The 19,345-nt window shown below is 38.4% G+C and overlaps 1 protein-coding gene across 1 annotated transcript in view; it reads left to right on the plus strand.

The window, feature by feature from the left end:
* Positions 1-36: 36 nt before the first annotated feature.
* The window catches only part of RORB (RAR related orphan receptor B), a 145,003-nt gene continuing 125,694 nt past the window's right edge, over positions 37-19,345 (plus strand). The window contains exon 1 of the mRNA XM_027662887.1: positions 37-467. Within this exon, the coding sequence (XP_027518688.1) occupies positions 461-467 (7 nt within the window). The 5' untranslated portion in view covers positions 37-460. The remainder of the gene's footprint in view (positions 468-19,345) is intronic.

The following is a 19,345-nucleotide window of genomic DNA, read 5'->3' on the forward strand; positions in this document are numbered from 1 at the left end:
CACTGGGTCTCATTTTCTCTCCGCGCGTCCCTGTGGTTGCGCAGTGGAAATCCGCACCGGGGAGCTGCTGAGGGGCGCCGTTGTCATGTGAAAGCGCACATGCTCTCCCATCCACGCGCACCCTCCTCTCTTCTGCCTCCGCGTGTTTTTCCTGTTTTTTCCTAACGTAACTCCTTTCCTCCTCCTCCTCCCCTGCTCAGCCACCCGCCGCCGCTCCGCCGCCCGGGCGACCCCCGCAGAGGCTCCGCGAGGGCAGTCGCGGGGCGGCCGCCCCGGAGGATTGCGCCCGGTGGCGGGCAGCCCGCGGAGCCGCGCCCCGCGGAGCCGCCCCGGAGGTATGGTTTTCCCGGCAGAGCAGAGCTGCGGCGGCTGCCGCCTTCGCGGGTGTTGAGACGGGATCTGTGCGGTGCGGCTCCCGGGCTCCCAGCTTCATGACTGCGCGGAGCGGGGAGCCAACACCATGCGAGGTAAGCGGGCCGGGGGGGGTCGGCTCTTTTTTGGGAGAGCTGCTGTAGAGGGGGCTGGAGAGAAGGTTTCGTGCTGGAGGAGACGGTCCGGGGGAGAAAGTTGATGGCTCGCACCCGCCTGCCGGCGTGGCTGCCGGCGGCGTGATCCCCGCATCCGCGGGGGCCGCGACGCAGCCCAAGGTAGAGGGTGGGTGGACACCCCTTACGTACCTGTGCTAGGTAGCCTGGCGCAGCCCTGGCCCGTGGCGGCCAGGCAGGAGGGTGGTTGACAGTATCCGTGCCGTGAAGTCCCCATTTACAGCCGCCCACGGGGCGCGCTGGCCCTCGGCAGGTGTCCCGTACGGCAGAACCCTGCAGCTTCGTCGCGGGTCACTGTCATCACGGAGAGAGATTTTCCCTTCGCTCTACAAAAGTTTTTACTTGGACTTTTTCGCTGGCATAGCTTTATTCCCCAACCGGCATGCCGCCTGGGGATCCCCATTCCCCATGGCTTGCTAATTGGACGGGAAGGGTTCCGCTGCCCGGGAACTCCCTCACCGTGCCCGCAGGTTTCTTCGGCCCCCCACCCTGTGCCGCCTGCGCAGCCCTGTCGTGAAGGGCAGCCTTACCCGCTGTGGGTCCCGTAGGAGAACACACGGCATCCTCACGGACGGGACACCTTCAGGAATGGAGAGCTGCTGGGCTGCTTGTCCTCTGGGGCTGGAGGGGGGGCTGCATGCTGCTGCCGGGCGCCCAGGTGGGTGTGGAGGGTTGCGGAAGGCGTGGGAATGCGTTGTTTCCATGTCTCCAGAGCCAGACTCTGCTGGGGCCCCATCTCCGGGTCAGGCGACCACTGGCACTGGGGCAAGAACAACCCCTGCCAGCCTCGGGCATTGGCGGGGGTTGCACAACTCCTTCGCCCCCCATCTTCCACATTCCTTTTTATCGCCCAGTTCTTCAGGGCAGCTGCTTGCCTCACCCGTCGGCGTGGTAGAGGGACAAAAAGTAGTCTCTATCGGGGTCTTGGAACGGAGGAGAAGGCCTTACGAGGAGAGGGACACGCTCCGGGTTGACAGCGACATCGCGTGCAGATTTCCGGGGTCTCCGGTTTGCTTTAATGACTGGAGACGCGCTAGAAAGAACTTCTAGTTAAGATTTCAGCTTTTGGGATGCCAGCTACTGTTAGAGCGTGCGTTAACAGTTCTAACAAATCACGTGCGCCTGTAATTTGCTATCAAGAAATTGTAACTGTGACATTTGTGCAGATCAACTTAAAAAGCCTTCTTTCCCCCAGCTTTCTCAGGGTGTTCGCTGTGGGCCATCTGGCAGGAATTTGTTTAACAATGTTTTTCTTAGGAGTAACAGGAAATTGAGAGAAAACGCTCAATTCTGTAAAGCGGCCTCTATTGCAGCTTTGCTACTTGGGCTGGGGTTTTTCTTCTTGTTTGAGGGGTTTGTGTTTTTTTTTTCTTGGTGTTCTTTTTTTTGTGGTTTTTTTTTTGTTTGTTTGTTTGCTTGGGGGTTTTGTGTTTTTTTGTTTTGTTGTGTTGTTATTGTTTGTGGGATTTTGGTCTTTTGTGGTTGGTTTGGTATTTTCTCCTCCCCTCCCCACCGCTGGAGCTCCTCCAGTGCAGGTCAGTGGGGGTTATTTTCGAAACAAGCCCACCCAGTGCCCCTTGGCAAGAGCCATGTCTCCTGTTTTTGTGGGCAGTTTGTCCACCTGAGCCACAGCACCCAAGCTTTTCCTCCCCCACCTCGGGTCAGCCCGTTCTGTGGAGTGCAGGATACCCTCTTGGCAAGGGTGAAGTGAAATGTCCTCCCTCTTCTCTGACCTTTTCCTTTTAAACAAGGCCCAGGACGGCCAAGTGGTGCTGGGCAGGGAGAGGGAGACAGATCTCGTTGCGCACCTGGTGGCATCGTTTGTGGGATGTGCCCCAGCACTGCCACCCCTTAACCTGTGCTATCACCTAATGTTTGTGAAAAATTGTAGCTCTGGCCCTAGAATGCAAATTTATATTTGCATTGTATTTATGCTTGCTCAATAGGGAATTTACAGGTGGGGGAGAAGGGCTGGGATAGAGGGAGGAGAAAACAACAAACATGCAACTTTCATCTTTGTACAAAACTCATGTGCAAGAGGTTACTAAACTGATGCTTTGCATCATCTTTAAATTGACATGACAGCAGTGCTTGACCACCCTCTCAAATGAATAAGAACATTGTATGTTCATTGAGCATCTGTCCGTTGCATTTGTGTCTTTCCAAATAGAGGAAATTAATGAGTATCACAGTTCACAGATTGTGAGCTTCTGTGATTTTGTGCTTTTAGAGAACTGTAAGCCTTCTTGCGAAGGTGTAGTTGTTTTGTTGTTGGGTTTGAAGGAGGAAGCTCTCTGTCTTGTACATGTGAGCTCTTCCTCCAAACTTTCCCAGCTGAGCTGCAATCCTTCCAAGGTGCAGTGGGATGCAGTCAGTGCAACATGCCTGGGATGTATGGGCACTGCTGTGTTTCTTACCCACCCCACATTGAAATGGAGGCTAAAGAGCTTCTGAAAATTCCCAACTTGTGTTACTACCTGCTGCATCCCAAAGCACTGGACAGTCACAGGGGCTGTCAATCACCCCATCCCGTGGAAGCACAACTAGCTTTGGGGTAACCTCAGCTATTGTGCCCGTACATTACAGTCATCGGTCATGTCCTATTGGTCATGTCCTATACCAAATAATAATTTTCTGTACTTCAAATCTTGATTTAAATCCTCTTGAGCATTCATAGCCATGCTGCCTTACATCAGAACAATGTATAGGAGACTGAGCATTTGTTGCTTTGGAGCTCTCATTGGATATTTCCTTCTGAACTGGAAATGGGAGGTTTTGGAGTTGATAACTTTTTTGGCTCTATTTTATAAAGGCAAACATAGGTATAAAAGAAACCTACAGTGAGCATTTGTCACAATCTTCCTTCCATCTGTCCCACTTCTGAAAGCATCCTGTGAGGGAGTTAAGAGCATAGAAGGTGTACTTCACTATATTTTTTAGAAAAAGAGGACAGAAAATGCACTAAAATTATTGAGCTGTGTAACTAAAAAAAGAAATTTATTTTTTTTCTTGCATTTAATTTTTATTAAACTGATTTGTAAAGTTTAAAGCTATTACAAGTTAGTCAATTCTGCATATAATGCATCTGATATGCAAATATGGAAAAACCACTGTGGCAAAAAATCAATGTCATGACACCTACTTTTACTCTGGGAACATAGTACCTCTACATACACAAAAGCCAAGTTTGTGGTCTCAACAATTTGAATCGTGAAAGTGACATTAAACTGGTCATACCCAGGTACTCTATTATTGAAAAAGTAATATTTAAACTTGTAGTTGGAAATCATACTAAAAAACTTTGTTTTATGCTTTCAAGAAAAGGCACTCCACAAAACCCTGAAGCCAAGGTATTTGAGCAAGTTTTTCTATGTAGTTTTCTCTTGTTGGTGTCAGGAATAATACATGTTATATGATGTTACATAGTTACTCTATTTTTTTAGCATCACTAAAATATTTGTAAGGAATTAGAAAAGTGTGGTCAAACAAATCCTAGCTGCAGTATTTCTGAGAGAGCTTATTAAGTAACATATACAAATAGTCTGAATAACTAAGAAAGTTCTCCTTAATTTTATAAATGAGTACATGGAATCTTTATAAACTCATTAACTCAAAGGAAAATTATTTCACAAGTTGTTCCAGGAAAAGTAAATGCAACTCTATTTGGAATATGTAACATTAATATCCTAAAATATGTCAATGAACGCATTGACTATTTAAAGAAAATATGATAAGGGAGAGCTACTGATTTTGACAGACTTAAGACCTTACCCCACCATAGCAAAACCTATTTGTCATCACAGTGTAGTGCATCCAGCTAATACTAAACTGAGTAATGTTATTTGACTTCACTGAGACTCCTTGATATGTGATAGAATACAAGTTTCTGGTGTCAGGCTTTTGCAGGTAAAATTTTAATAAATGTCAGTAAATGCTTAGAAAATCATGAGTCAGTAATAAACTGTTACTGTCTCACATAATCAAAAATACAAACATGTACAGTCAATATACACCTCTCTAGAATGAACAAAAATTAAACCAGAAGGGTGAGAACTTATTTGTACCTCAGCAATGCTTTTACTTTACATTTCATCATACTTACATTCCAAATGATATCTTCCATTATCTTAACTGTTGTATTATGCTACAGTGTCAGGGGCAGGAGTGAAGTACAGAATGAAATTTCATCAAAAGAAAGCTATCTGATTTAATACCATTAGAATTTTTATCATATAATTTTTTTAATGACAAAATTGTTTTTCATAGAAAAAAATCTGGTGGCTGTTAACTTAACAACTATGAAAATATCATGTTTATTGGCTGGAAACAATTTCTCTTTTGTGATATGGAGAATGTCAGGCATCCACCATTGGTCCTTTACAAATATGGTGAGAAGCAGTAACTTGGTATGATTGTCCAATTTAACAATACAGTCATGATTTCAAGTAGAGGTCATTAAAATTGTGTTTTGTGGTTTAAAACTGTTAGCAGCATTTGGGGAGTAAATCTTTCAGATGAAAATAACCCATACATTCTGAGTAAGCAAGAATTCTGGAAGTCATAATCTGTGTTAAAAGCATACTTGTGCTAATTTATGGAAAGTCTTCAGCATGGCATCAAAGGTATTGCTATATATGTGATAGTGACATATACCTATTCAGAAACATATGGATAAAGTGTACCTTCAGTGGTACCGAGTGTTGTTAATCAGTTCAAGGAGCTAGGATTGCCGTAGTGCAGGCACTGGTTACCTGATAAAGAAAAACAAATCAAAGGAGTGAAATATTCCCAAGCAATCCAAGAAATCCTTTTCCCATCTCTCAAGCAGAGTGCAGTGAATTCACAGAAATCAAGGTCTGTGCTATGAAATTGAAGAATGTATGCTTTGTAGCTGAAGATGCACAGAGGAGTAAATATTCATGAAACTAATTATCAACTGAATAGAAATGAGTTTCATCAGTGCAATAGTATAATGAGTTATGTTAACCAGCCCTCTTGTCCATAGGCTGCCCTTTCAACCCATGACCCTGTCCATTTTGCTTTTAATGAGGGAAATCACGGGTGTTCTAACAGTATTTATGATAAATTGGAGTAAATTAGTAGTTATATAAATAAACAGTTGTAGTTACTTAGGACAAAATGAAAATTATTGGAAAAAAAAAGAAGAAAGTTTGAGCATTGCTACACAGTCAAGAAGTAATAGTAGTGTGTTAGTTTTACAGTTCTAAGATGCTGTCCTAGATCACTTGCTGTTGAGCTTAGTAATAAACCTTGTATATCAACTTAAACCAACGTGTAAATTTTAAAAACCTGATACATTTGAATTTAAAATCAGTTTCTTTAAAGAGCATTTTTAACAGCTTGTACATTTAGCACAGTTGGGGCTTTTCATAATGACTTTCATAGACAAGCTATAGATGTCAAAATGTTGTTCTTTGTGCTTCGTGTTTATGAAGTTCAATGTTGTTCCTTCCAATTCTGTATGCAGTCTGGGCAAAGTCTGCAGTGCAGCTTTGAGAGTAAGATATCACACAGTGTCACTGGGAGTGGCAGACAGAAGGTGCTTTTTGGATTGTGCCGTTTTCCTTTTTGTTTCTAATATTGCTTTCATGAGCGTATTGAAAACTCTAATTTATGCACAAGATTGAGAATACAGTACAACTGTGATGGCCTGGTCCTTGTTTAACTGCACAGTGCTTACTCACTTGAGTGGTCCTATTAATAGGACATTTGGCCCTCTGCATTTTTGCAGTCTTGGAACTATTTTTTATAAATCAGAAATGTTCACACTTAACTTTGCCAGACACATTCTGCTGAAAATTTATGCAAACAGAATAACAGCTGTTTCTGCCTCTGCTACAAATATATACACTAATTTAGTTTGACATAAATGTTATTTTGCTGCTAATTGTGAATTATTTTGATGAATTGCCAATTAAAATGCATCTACACCATTTTCGTGGAGGGATCTACACTTTTATTGCTGCACAAAAATGCAATAGATTTTTTAAATCTTATGTTTATCTGGATCATGACCATTTAAAACCACATACTCATTAAAGACTAAGCATCAAGTAATTATCCTTGTTTGACAGACAAACTCATTTAGGAAGAGTTATCATGGGCCTTCTTTATGTGAGTAGTTCAGTGAGATTTTGATGGGACTATTGTCGTAAATAAGGCAAGCTGAATTTGAGGCTGTTTGTTCTGGGTCCCTTGGAAACTCAGTGACTTGAGATTGTAAGCAGCATGAATGATTATCAAGGCTTACAGGGAATCAACATCGTAAGAAGCATGCCATGTTAAAAAAAGTCTTCTTGCCCTGAAATTTCAATAACAATAAAATCACCTTCTGCTCCTAACTGCATATTAGGCTTAGGTGCTTGAATACAGCTGTTGGCTATATAAATATTTGCTGGAAAGGGATGTTGGTAAACGTGCTGCATGTTTGCTCAGCTAATGCTGACATAAAAAGTATTCCAAAACATTCTTCTGTTAATTATCAATAAACTATTTTGATTAATTATTATGCTTATGCTCATTACTGCATTGTTGCTGGTAAATAATGACCAAATCAATCTTGAAGTAAAGATTAAGAAAATACATATATTTGTAATATATTTAGGTATTAATATGCTGCATAGGGTAATAAGCATTTGAGCATGTAAGCAGTACTGCACCATACTTAAAATTTGAGTATAATTTTAAGATTAATTTTGATAATTGTTATAAAGTCAGTCTTTAAAGCAGTTTGTCTATTTACAGTTGTTCTTGAGGTGGTCTCACATTTAATTGCTTCCTTTTAGTTATCCATGGTCATTGGGTCACTTAGGTTTCCTGAACATAGCAAACACCTATCACAAGAAAGTTATTCTTTTTAAGAGTCATGTTTCTAGTTCATTAATCCGTGTTATTTATAACTGACTTTACCCTTCAAAGTAACATTTCTAAGCAACACATCCATTCCCATTGCATTTAATTTTTTTTCATTCTCTGAAGTAATCCTTTAGACTAAAAATGTCTTTACTCTTATAAGTAATGTATTTATTACAACTTTCAGTTGTTGGTTTTTTCTTTTCTGAGTGAGGGTGTTCATGGGGGGGGAAAGCTAGATCAAAAGAATACAAAGAAAAAGAAATTGTTAAATTGCAGTTCAGTCTACTGTCAAAATAATGAGCTGTCAAGAGGGTAGCATATTGTGTTTTGTTGGTCTCAGGTGAAATTATGGTTCTCATAAAAAAAAAACTTCAAATGTAAAAAGTAAAGACAAGGCTGCTTATAAATCAGCAACTCTTAAATTACTATTCCCACTATAACAGGAGGTAAAGTGTGGTAGACTTTATGCACTTTGATAGTTTGCAGAGGTTAGATTATTTAGCGTGCATTGCACACTTATTTCAAAGATATTTGAAAGCAATAGACTCAAACCTGAAGTTGATGGCATGTATCTCTTTGTTAGCTAGCAGACTGAGAACTGTGGAGTAAATAATTTTCCAAAAGATTTATTGGAAATAAGAATCTTTTGGAGGACAGTTTAGTGAATTTACTATATGTGAAGTGTGTAAAACTGGGTTTAATGAAATTAAGGACAATATTTGCATTAAAAGTGCTGTTTAGAGATATTCATACATGTTGTCTTCTCTTTCGTTCTTGAAAAATTTGTCTGATTTTACTAGATGATGATAAACTGCTACCAGTTAACTTTTTGATTTAAGAGCCTGCCACAGAAATGCTTTTTGGAATTCCTGATGCTTTGCTGCTAGTACATTTTTCCTTGATCGTTTGTACATGTCAAAAGTGCAGCACTAGTTTTGTTTCTCTAAATAAGATGGAAAAATGAAAGTAAATGTTATATTTCAGGTCCTGACAAAGTAGTGAAACCAATGATCTGTTGTTTCCTTTTTATATTTGTCTGTCTAGAAGAAGAATGAAGTGGCAACTGGCTATGAAAAGCATTGTTTACTTCAATGCACATTGTTTGGGGGATTTTGTGCAATATTTTTACGATGAATTTATTTATTATTTAATTGGAATGAACTGAGAGACCTTGTACAAGAACTGAGGCCAGATATTCAAATGCAATGGCAGCATAAATGTGAACAAATGCAGCACAGTCTAGTGGCACAGAGAAGTAATGGCATTAGAGAAGAATACATTAATAAAGCACAATACCTTCATCTTTGTGGAGAAAAGAAACTTTTCTTTGGGAGAAAGTTCCACTGATGACCAAGCAGAGATTATTTTAGTTTCTGTAGGAATTTATATTAAACCTATCATTGTATTCCTTCAGTGCATTACACAAGTGATCCAAGTACTGATCATTACTAGTATCTGTTAGCAAACCAGGCTTCTTTTAAATGACACAAATCATTCTCTCTATAGAAATATGTATGGAAATGGAAAGGTGATACAAGAAACACCAGCTTAACTGTTTTGTTTAATGAATGGAAACCTATAATAGATATCATACTATAGGTAGTATGTAAGCAGTACTGCACCAGTAATCTTTATTAGATATGCCAAATAGATTAGCACTTAAAAGTAATGTTGCATAATATTGAAAAAAAAAAAGTAAAAATTAGCATCGTTTTTACAAAATTTTATCATTCAGAAATCTATACATTTTAATTAGAATACTAGTTTCCTCTTAGCCATAGCAAATTTTGGAAAATTCATTTTATATTAATCTCTCACATGATTAATCAGAATAGTGAAGAAGAATAAAACAACGTCAGTGGAGGCAAAGTATGGTTGATTATTATCCATTGAGAATAACTTAAACTACAAATTGATCCATGGCATAAAGTATGTCAACATCATGTTCCACTACAACTTGGAAAACAATTCTATATGATTATGAAAATAAAATCTTTATTCAGAGCTGATAGAGAATAAAGGCGTTACCAGTCTCGTGGCAGGCGTTACAATATTAAAGATGAAACCTCAAAAGTATCCAGTAACCTCCATAATTTAGGCATAATTTAATTCATAATTAATGTATTATTTAAAAAAAAGAAACAAAAGTATTGAAGAAAACATTGCATACAATATCTGCACTGACATTCTGATCAGCAACAATAATTGCACAAAGATTTTTTTGAGAAACTTTTCTTATGTGACAGTGTTTCAAGCAAATATATATTATATCAACTGAGTGAAATCTTATCTGCAGATTTATGTATCTTTACTTTTGAAACAGAATTCTCTATAGACTTGGCCAGACCATTTTACTGCAAAACTCATGGTACAATATGTCTCACTGGTTGTTTACAGCCCACTGATTTTCAGAAAATGGGAGAGCTAATCACTTTTGAGTTCAGTGGATAAGAAGGGAGAGAACTTGTGCTGTCTTAATTCAGGTGCCTATGCAGAAGTTACTTTCTTTGTTTATCATTGATTTGAGTTTACCAAAATTCCAGTATGTATTTTTGAAAACACCATGTACCAAGATGTGTTCTAAATCAGCAATTCCTACAAACTCTAGTGGGAGTACCACGAAAACAGAACATGAAATAAGACCTTTTGCAGCAAGTTATTTTCAGGCTTCAACAGAATTGAGAAGAAAAAGATTGTACCAGCTGTATCATAAAACTGCAGGAGAGAAATGTATGCTTTAACATTTAAGAGAAAATGAAGAGCAAAAAAGATGGTGAATTTGTATAAAAACCAAACTAAATAGAAAGGGTGCTGTTTTGAAGGAGAGAGAGTGATGTGCAAGAAGTGAGTGGAAATGTAAAGGAAAACAACAGGATATAAAACAGAAGACTAAGGAAATGGAAGGGGTTTTCTGTGTGAACAGTCCTGTACTACAAAGTACTGGACTTTTCAGTTTCCACTCATTGCAGAAGGACTTAACTACAGTGGACATGCTGTTAAAAATGAGAGAGAAAAGTGTAAGTAATATAAGCAAAGAAGAGAAATAAGGAAAAGTATGAATGTACAATATCAATGTATTCATTGTGCTACTTTCTATTACTTGGTGTTCCAAGTAGATTTGTTTTAATGGGTCTTCAAACTGTTTGGTATTCAGCTAAACACTAACATTAGACATCCTTTCCCATTCATTTAACTATGTATATCTAGAGCTATGCTACTCAAGAGTGCTGCGAGTTGGAACATCACATATACAGTTATGTAAGCTGTCTGTACAAGTTTGGCAGTCACTGCACTTCAGCCAAGTTAGTATTTCAGGAAATTAAAATGTCATTTGCAAAATATGTCCAAATCTGATCTTTTCAAACTCTGTATCAAATCAAATTAGGGGGTTTCTTTTCTATTTTCCAATTATATTCCTGTCCCTCTATCTTTCTCTGTATTTTTTTTTCTGTCACTTTTGTTGAAAAGCAGTACACTCAGGAAAGCACTTGACACTGAACTTCATTCGCTTGTCAGAAAATGTGTAATTGGTTCTGTAGACCATGCATCATACAGCTCTGCGTGTTACAGAAAGTTACTTTGTTCTTTTCAACCTTTTGTTTCTTTTAGTTTACCTTTGTTTGGGATATGCTGTAGAGAAGAAATAGTTTTTTAAACCTTGGCCAGGCTATATTTCCGTCATGTACCTCTATTGCATTTGTATGCCTGTAGCCTTGAAAATAGAAGAGGTCCTTGCAGCTGTATCTTGCTTGCCAGAACCTGCTTTTTATCTTGTCTGGTAAAAGAATATACGAGTATTTTTCAATTTTATTTTTTTGTTTGTTTGTTTTGTCTTTTAACAATGATCTATTGTGTAGATTTTAACTTCTGGAGATGGTGGAAATGTGTAGCAGTAAAGAGATAACATTCAGTCTGATTACAGCATAACATTCTTTTGTAAAGCAGAAATAACATCTTTAAATCTGTTTTCCATGCTGAGAAGATAAACGGGGAATGCTCATGTGATGCTCTACGTTTCTACAAGAGCAGAGTGATTTTTAAGTATATAACCTTGACTAACTTTTCCTTCTGTAGCAGACCCACAGAAGTTATTACAGAACCAAACAATTGCAGAACTCTCTATAAGAGAAAAGAAAAATATCTCAATTTTCAGAAAACTACATTGGTAGTGTAGGAGGTACATTTACATGAAATCCCTTGATTTCCCACATCCTTCCTGGAATTTTCTGTAAGTCTTAAGCATAAAACAGGCAGAGAGCCAAGCTGTCATCTGTTAACATCTATTTCATCCTTTCTTAGGATCAGTTGAGCTAGAGGAGGGTGAATGTCTCAGAGGAAAGTCTTTATGCTGTTACAGAAATGTTTAGAAATGTGTTAGATTTTGACCCACCATTCACCTACATTATCTTTTGGGCAGAAATGAGGAGCAGGATAAAATCATTTCAGGAAGACAAATGCTATTAAATGTATATTGTGATTTTTCATAATCTCCAAAATAGCATTTTTGATACATGATTCACTGTGAAACAAGAAGAAGTTTACTTCCTTAGTTTACTGTCAGGAATAATATAAAATGTTTAGGAGTTATATTTCATTTAAGGAATATGGCTCTTTCTGTGGAACTACTAATCATTGCCTAGCAGCTGACTGTTAAGGATATCTTAAGGAGCACTAAACAGTATCTTACTTGCTGCTCAGAAAGGTAACTGAAACGGGTTTGGATTTTAGACGTATGTATAGAAATGTTTCATCTTTCTTGAGGGAATAGGTGATATTTTGATACAATTATGCATAAAATGGTTTAACAATCCCTTAAAAATTAAATAGTGTGGTTTTCCCATTATATGAATTTAAAAAAACCTTTCCATTTACAACAGCAGATATATGCACATCTATGCATACAAACTTACCTTAAATATCTATGTATTTTTGTAGTTTATAATGAAGATGGGAAAGAGGAAATAAAATGCCATGTTCCAATCCTATTTGTATATTAGATTTTTCTCTTAGACCAAAGCAGTTGTTCTGATGTGTGTTTATTAGTTTTGTCTTTTATTGCAGTTCACCTTTTAAATTTTTTTGTGCTGTATTCATTTAAGTTCCCGACTCTACTGCTCTTTGATGACTTATTGCTTCTTGGTATGTTTCATACTCTTTAGTCTTTGTGGTTCCTAATTTTGTGAGCTGCTTCTGTCACAGGTATAGTGGAAGACTTCATAGAAAAAGGCTATTGAATAGGTGTTAAGGGTGAATTTGAAACACGAACCTTCCACACTGTTTTTTAGTTATTAGAAAGGAAGATTGGAGAAGAGCTTGTAACTCTCCATACCAATCTGTAGTTACACACACTCATTAATGCTTTCTGTAGTGACATTTACCAAATATTCATGTACAAGAAAGCCAAAAACCCATATTGAGTTGTGTTGTTTATTTATTTTGTTCTCCTACATGGCCGTTTCTACCTCTATGACAGGTAGAGGAATAGTTCCCCTTCTATTGCAGATACAGTCAGCATCTTTGTACAGTAAGGAAAAAATGCCAAAACTTTTTGTACTATGAAATTTTGTCAAATCAGTTAAATTGAAACTTTGCTAGGGGGCTTGCTCTCTAGTGCCTTCACAGATGGTGTATTCTTTACTAGAAAAGGTGCCAGATTGATGCTTCTTCTGTACCCTGCAAAGGTTTAACACCTCTTCCTGAAGGAGTTTTTGGTATGCAAGTAGTTGAATTGGTGAGTTGACTGATTGTCCTTGTAAGGCTGATCTTGTTTGGTGCAGACCTAATGGAGGTCTCAGGAGCTGAACTGCCCATGGCAGTGGAGCTCCCTCTCTCCCATGCATTTTCCCTATTGTGCCTCAACAGTGACCTTGAAAGACCCTTTTCCTGTGGCTCTTAGAACCTTGGCCTAGCCGGTGACAGCGCCAACAGGGGTGCCAATTAGTGCTATGTGGTGGGTTTTGTTTTTCCTTTCTGATGAACAAAGTCCATTGAGGCCTGGATTGACACCACCAGCTTACTTCATGCAGGCCACCAAGTGCCATGGCATTTTTATTTTGCTCAGTCACTACTGACCTGGTGTTGAACCTTCATCTGTAATCTGTATACAGTTTCTTTGTCTATCATTAATATTAAATTGTTGCATGTGGTAGAAGACATTGGCTTCTGAAGTAAGATATGTGAATAAAACATAGTAGTACGTAACAAATATGTAAAATATCTCGGGTTGCTTCTTGTAGATAGATGCTGAATTTGACTCTGCTGTTATAAAGTTCACAAGTTTTATGAAAATTCTGAAGACTCAACCAGGCATACACCAAGTTAACAACAGGAATGACAGGAGCATTAGAATTTTATATAAAATAAAGAGGATCTTGTGTTTTACAATAAGCTTTGCAATCTACTGTAGAAACATGAGAGTCCCTATTCTGTTACGTGCTTCTTATAAATGATCTTTGGACATTTCTCATTACTAGGGACTTTTCTGTCAAAAGTATTGTATTCAGGCGTATCACAACCTTCTAAGATTTCAGAGATAGAAAATTGAGTTGAAAAATGAAATTATTGTCGTAATAGGGCTGCAGGTTGAACTGTGGATATATCCTCTTCAAATAGCTGTCTCAATGCTGAAAAGAGTATGTATTAAAAAAGAGAAAGTATTTTCAACATATATATGTAAACACACATATATATATATATATATATATCCATGAAGAGATTGTAGAAGGAATCATGTAAATGGTGAAATAGCTTAGCAAGTTATGCCAAAAAGAGAAAAAAGTATTCCAGTTCAGTACATTCATCTGGCTGAATTTCTGAGAAAGAGAGAAGACTACAAGCAGGGGGGCAAGTGTATGAGTGAGTGATTTTGTAAAGAATTATGTGTTAAAGATGGGAGAACTGGGGGAGGGAGTTTAGCCTCTCCTTTCAGTACTTCTCCCTCCTGAGTACATTTACTTCCATCACGATGGGCTAGAAGAAATCTTTGTTTAGTCGTGCAGTGCCCCTGAGACCTAATTTAGCTTTTATAGCAAATTCAAAAAGCGATAGAGTGAGCAAGATAGAGCAGAACAAAGATGTGAGTTTGCACCACAGATATTGATAGTATGAGTTGCTTCTGTAAATCCTTTAAAATTAATTCTCCTGACTTGGATTTTCTGCTAAAGGAAGGCAGAACTTTAGAGATGCACATTGTTTGATTATTCAGCTGTGATAATTAGAAGGTATTAATGTGTGTTGTAGGGCACCAGTGGCTTTATAGCTCTTAAATAACAAGAAGAAAGGCATTAAAGACAAGAAGAAATGCATCAAAAAATGTTTTTGCTTCTTAAAATACATTTATTAAATCATGCTGTTAGAAGCGTCTATTGAGTCTAGTTCTTTGAACATTACAAAAACATTCTCAGGAGTCTAAAACCTTATTGTACAACATTTCTTATTCCTTTACTAGAGTGACTTCTCTGTATTTGAAAGTTCAGAATGGTTTTGCCTTCTTTTAGCACAAAATTTTGCAAAGGGCATCTTTGGCCCTTTGGATTTAGGGCCATCATGATGGTTTTGCATTTTTTTTTCCTGTTGTTTGCAAGTTGGTATTTTCGTCATGAATAAAGTTGTATTGTGTACATGTACCCCAATGAATCTTACCCAGTAGGACCCTTTATAACAGAGCATCAACATCAACTCTCAACCACAGTACAGATGTGCCTTGTTGTTATTGCTGTTTTAAAAGTACAACATGAAAAATTCAGATGCAGGGGAAGTTTGCTTTGGAGTAATGTACTATTCTGTTCTCAATGCACAAATAATACTTAGACATCTAGAGTTATGGATAGCCAGGTAATATATTTTTGGTTAAAATGAGATGAGATTAGATGAATCACCCATTAGTTAATTCAGTTGAGGTTTTATTGGTACTTTTATGGCTGATCCAGTTGTCCTGCAGGTTCGTATTTTACTTTAACATTTCTTTCAAAGAACAGTTGATAAAACACAGGCTTGTTAACAACATATAGAAAGCTGGTTTGAGTCAACTCAAATGAATGCTTTTAAAAATGCATACTTTTAAGGAGGTCGTATTTATACTTTATTTATCATCTAATTTCAGTTTGCTTCCTGTTCCTTCTCTAAAGAGCTCTCACTAGTAAATATCCTACTTCCACAAACTTGTGCCCAGAAAGGCAATCACTGTTTTGTGTGACTTCACCTTGCTGAAACTTGTTGCTGCAGTTGCTAGGCAGCCCCATTAGAACCAACAGAGAGCACAGAGCAATTCCCCTCAGCAGCAGATTTCAATTAAAGATCTGGATATACAGCTGGTTTCTTTGACTGGTCAGCTCCAGTAGCCAAATGAAAGGCTTCCAGAGCTGTGCTGTGCAACAGCTTGATTCCTTAAGGTTTTCTGTAGTAAATTCAGGCTATCTTAGAAAAATATTTAAAGAGATAATTGAGCTGTTTGTGTTTTCTCTTGTATCAATTTGGAGAGGAAGCTACTGTTTGCATTGATAGGTTTTTTCCTTAATTTTCAAAGTAGATTTTTTCCCCTCTGTGGTGAGTTGAGGAGAAAACCAACTGAACACGAACCAACGGAAAATCCCCTTTTAATCTGTTGTGTGATTAGGAATCCGTCAAAAAGATCCTGTGCAAATAAATGTTCTTTTCTGCCAAAGAAGGAAGCATATGACACATTTTTAATAACATTTTGGGGTCTTGTTGCAAGTATTAAATCTTAAACATTATTAATCTTCTGAGATTAATCAAGAAGCTTTGGGATTAGCACATTACCTTGCCATTCTAAAATTAAAAAAAAAAAATGGTCTGTTGAGGAGTTAATGCAGAACTCAAAATCTAGGTAAAGGAAATTATTTTAGAACAATGTCTTGGTGTGGTGAGTCATGGCTGGAAAAACCTAAGTGACCAGAGCAGATTTTGGGATTATGTCATTTGTTAAAATCTAATTTAATTCTGATAATTTGACTTAAATGAGAGATTGAAGAAGCACTTTTGTAGACATGTGGCTGTCTTGTCTTACCAAAGTGTAAATACTTCACTTTTGCCAGTCGTGTTTGTCGGCAGGTGGGGCAGAATTTAGCCATTTACTTCATGTTGAGAAATATTTTGTATCCTCAATACTCTCTCAATATACATCTTTCTACCAAAGATAATGCAGAACTTCCTTCTCAGACTTACACTGATCTCAACTTTGCTGTTGCTGCACTAATGTTTTCATCCAAATTCTGATAATACATAGAACTAATCTATTACTTAATCTTTATGTTGAGAAAGATTACTGAAGGAAGAGAGTGAAATTTATTATGATTTGTATTCTGATCTGTTTGCTGGCGTGCAAATCTGTAATTTTCCTTAATTTACCGAAGTGTTACTGTGGAGATTTTCTGCAAAGTATTTTGTTTCATTAGAGGGGTGTCCAAGGGCTTGCTTTCTCACCAGCTTCTGTCCAAATGCAAAGCATGTTCCTATGCTCTGCAAAGATAGAGATGCCATGCTTCCATTTTAAGGTAACCATTTGGTTCTTGGGCTGTGTCTAGGTTGTTCAAGGCCTCCTAAAGATTTCCTGAAGTTTGTTCCTGTCTTCCAATATTTCTCGTTGCCAGAAATAATCTCTAGGGCACCTTTGGGCTGGATACTTAATTCATGAGCTCTCTCAGCATCTGTACTGAGATCATCATAACCCTTCATACCCAAAGCTGGTGCTCCATACAAAACCTCATGATCTACTTCGTATTGTGTCTTTGCTGTCTCATCTAATGCCATTGTCCATCCATTACAAGGTTCCTCTGTCATCCTCTTTTCCACCCTCTGTGGACTTCATGTAGCCTGCTGGAGGTCAACATAGCTGAGTAGCACCAAAGGGACTTGTCATGGAGGGATATGGGGAATTAATCAAGAGAAATTAATCAGGACATTAAATCAAGAGAGAGGGATTCCAGGATAATATATTCAATTAACACTCAACAGGGGCAAACAAAGCTTATTATTGGCAAGTGTCAAGTACTTTACCTCTCCTTGTTCAGACTGTAGATAAAGAATGAGTACAACTTCTCCTCTAAAAAGAAAAAACTAAACAAAAAACATGGCTCTGTTATGTTTTTGTTGGTTTAGGGTTTTTTTCCCAATGCTCAAAAGATTGGATAAGGAGTATGTTCTTGGTACAATGTGTAATGCTGTGAAATTCAGCACTTGTTTGAGAAATGATGCTGAAGCCACAAAGGTGAAAAATGGACAGTAACAAAATAAGTATCTTCCACTGTGGCTTTCTGCAAGACTGCTAAATTAATTGTACCTCTGCCTCCACAGCAAGTGGTATTAAAAAAAAAACAAAAACCTTGTCACCAATGACAGGTGCATCTCAGTCCAGCTTAAAAGTAAGGATTTCCTTTCCAGACACTAAACCTGGATGAAAAAAAAACAAGACAATTTCCTGCCAAAAAAGTATACCATACAAACTGTTCTAGTGGCTTAAGGGTTATTGCAGTGTTCGCAGCCTTCATTTTTACTGTCTAGCCCATCACCAGACTAGTCATACTAGGGAAATATTTTTGAAGGTTATGTTGGTTTTATCTTAGCAAGATCCTTGTCTGGAATAAAACCATGTGAAATACCATGAAAATAAATCATCTTTCCTCTGTTTACAGACAGACAGGAGGAAAGGATAGGCATCTTTTCTAGGATGGTAGCCCAAATGATGATGAGTTTAACATGTATAAGGGTAGGATGGGCTGAGATAATGGTCAGTCCCATCAAGTCTTGTGCTTATTCAGAAAAGATGGAGGTAAAGAGGAGAGAGAGCAGGGTGGAGCAGAAGGTCAAGAGTGGGGTCAGATCAGGTGCTGTAGCTGTGAATCACTCTTGGAATTTAGCCCACTGTTTGTATTCCCTGATGTACTACCTCTGAGAGAACCTGAGAGGGAACAAGGCTTCAGAATGCAATGTAATATCACTTTCTTTTCTTACCTTCTGAGTGAAGTATTCTGTATATCTCTATCCTGAAATAGTCAATAACTTTTTTGAGGGTATTCAGCATCTTCCCATTTCAAAATCTAGAGGCTGCCCTAGAAAGTTGTAGTTGCTGTGTGCCTTGTAGGAATGGTCTGATATCTTATGTGGCATGTTTCATAGTAATTGTGCTGTGAAGACCGCCAAATGGATACTGCTGACTTGATTTTTGGCCTGTGGTAATGATCTTGGAGGGAGGAAATCGTGTGAAGTCAGTGTTGTGCTTGCCCTTACACAGCTTTCAGCCTTCTCTTGGTGACACATTTCAGGCCATAGCTGAAGTCTATCTGGATGATCCTTCTTAGGAAGCAGTGTTTAATTTTGCAAGGAGTCAGTTATAGACAGACCAGGAAAAACTGACTGTGGTAGAAACACAGCTGTTTCTGGGCACCATTCTGGGGTGTAATGATGGAGTGGCCATCAGTGGCCAGTATTTTGAAGACTACTCCTTCACAGGCTTAGGGATGCTGAGCCAATGATGCTTTCAGGCATGGCCCAAGGCAAAGATAGTATGCACAACATGGAGGTTTTGACCAAAGGAAGTTTAACAACTGTGTTCTCACAGGACAGTGTAGATGCAGTTTAGAAATATTATTTGTTATTTGGGCTTTTCATGACACTGCTTAGATTCTCTAAGTTTGCAAACTGAATGGGACTTGGTAGGAGAGTCATGGGACGCTCGAAAAATATACTATGATTGACAGACGTGTTCTGACGAACTAAAGCCAAATAGGGAATTGTGGAAGCACTGTATGTCAGAACCATACTAGCAGATGTAGGTATTATTCTAATGCTGACCTTCATGTGGCTGCATGGCATACATTCTGCTCCTTTTTTCATGTAAGCAGATCAATCAAGCGTTTCACAAGTAGCAAAATTAGGGTTCATGCAGAAGGCAACTGCACTGACTGACA

This window comes from Corapipo altera, unplaced genomic scaffold (assembly GCF_003945725.1).
Source record: "Corapipo altera isolate COAL_440 unplaced genomic scaffold, ASM394572v1 61167, whole genome shotgun sequence".
In the NCBI taxonomy this organism is placed as follows: Eukaryota; Metazoa; Chordata; class Aves; order Passeriformes; family Pipridae; genus Corapipo; species Corapipo altera.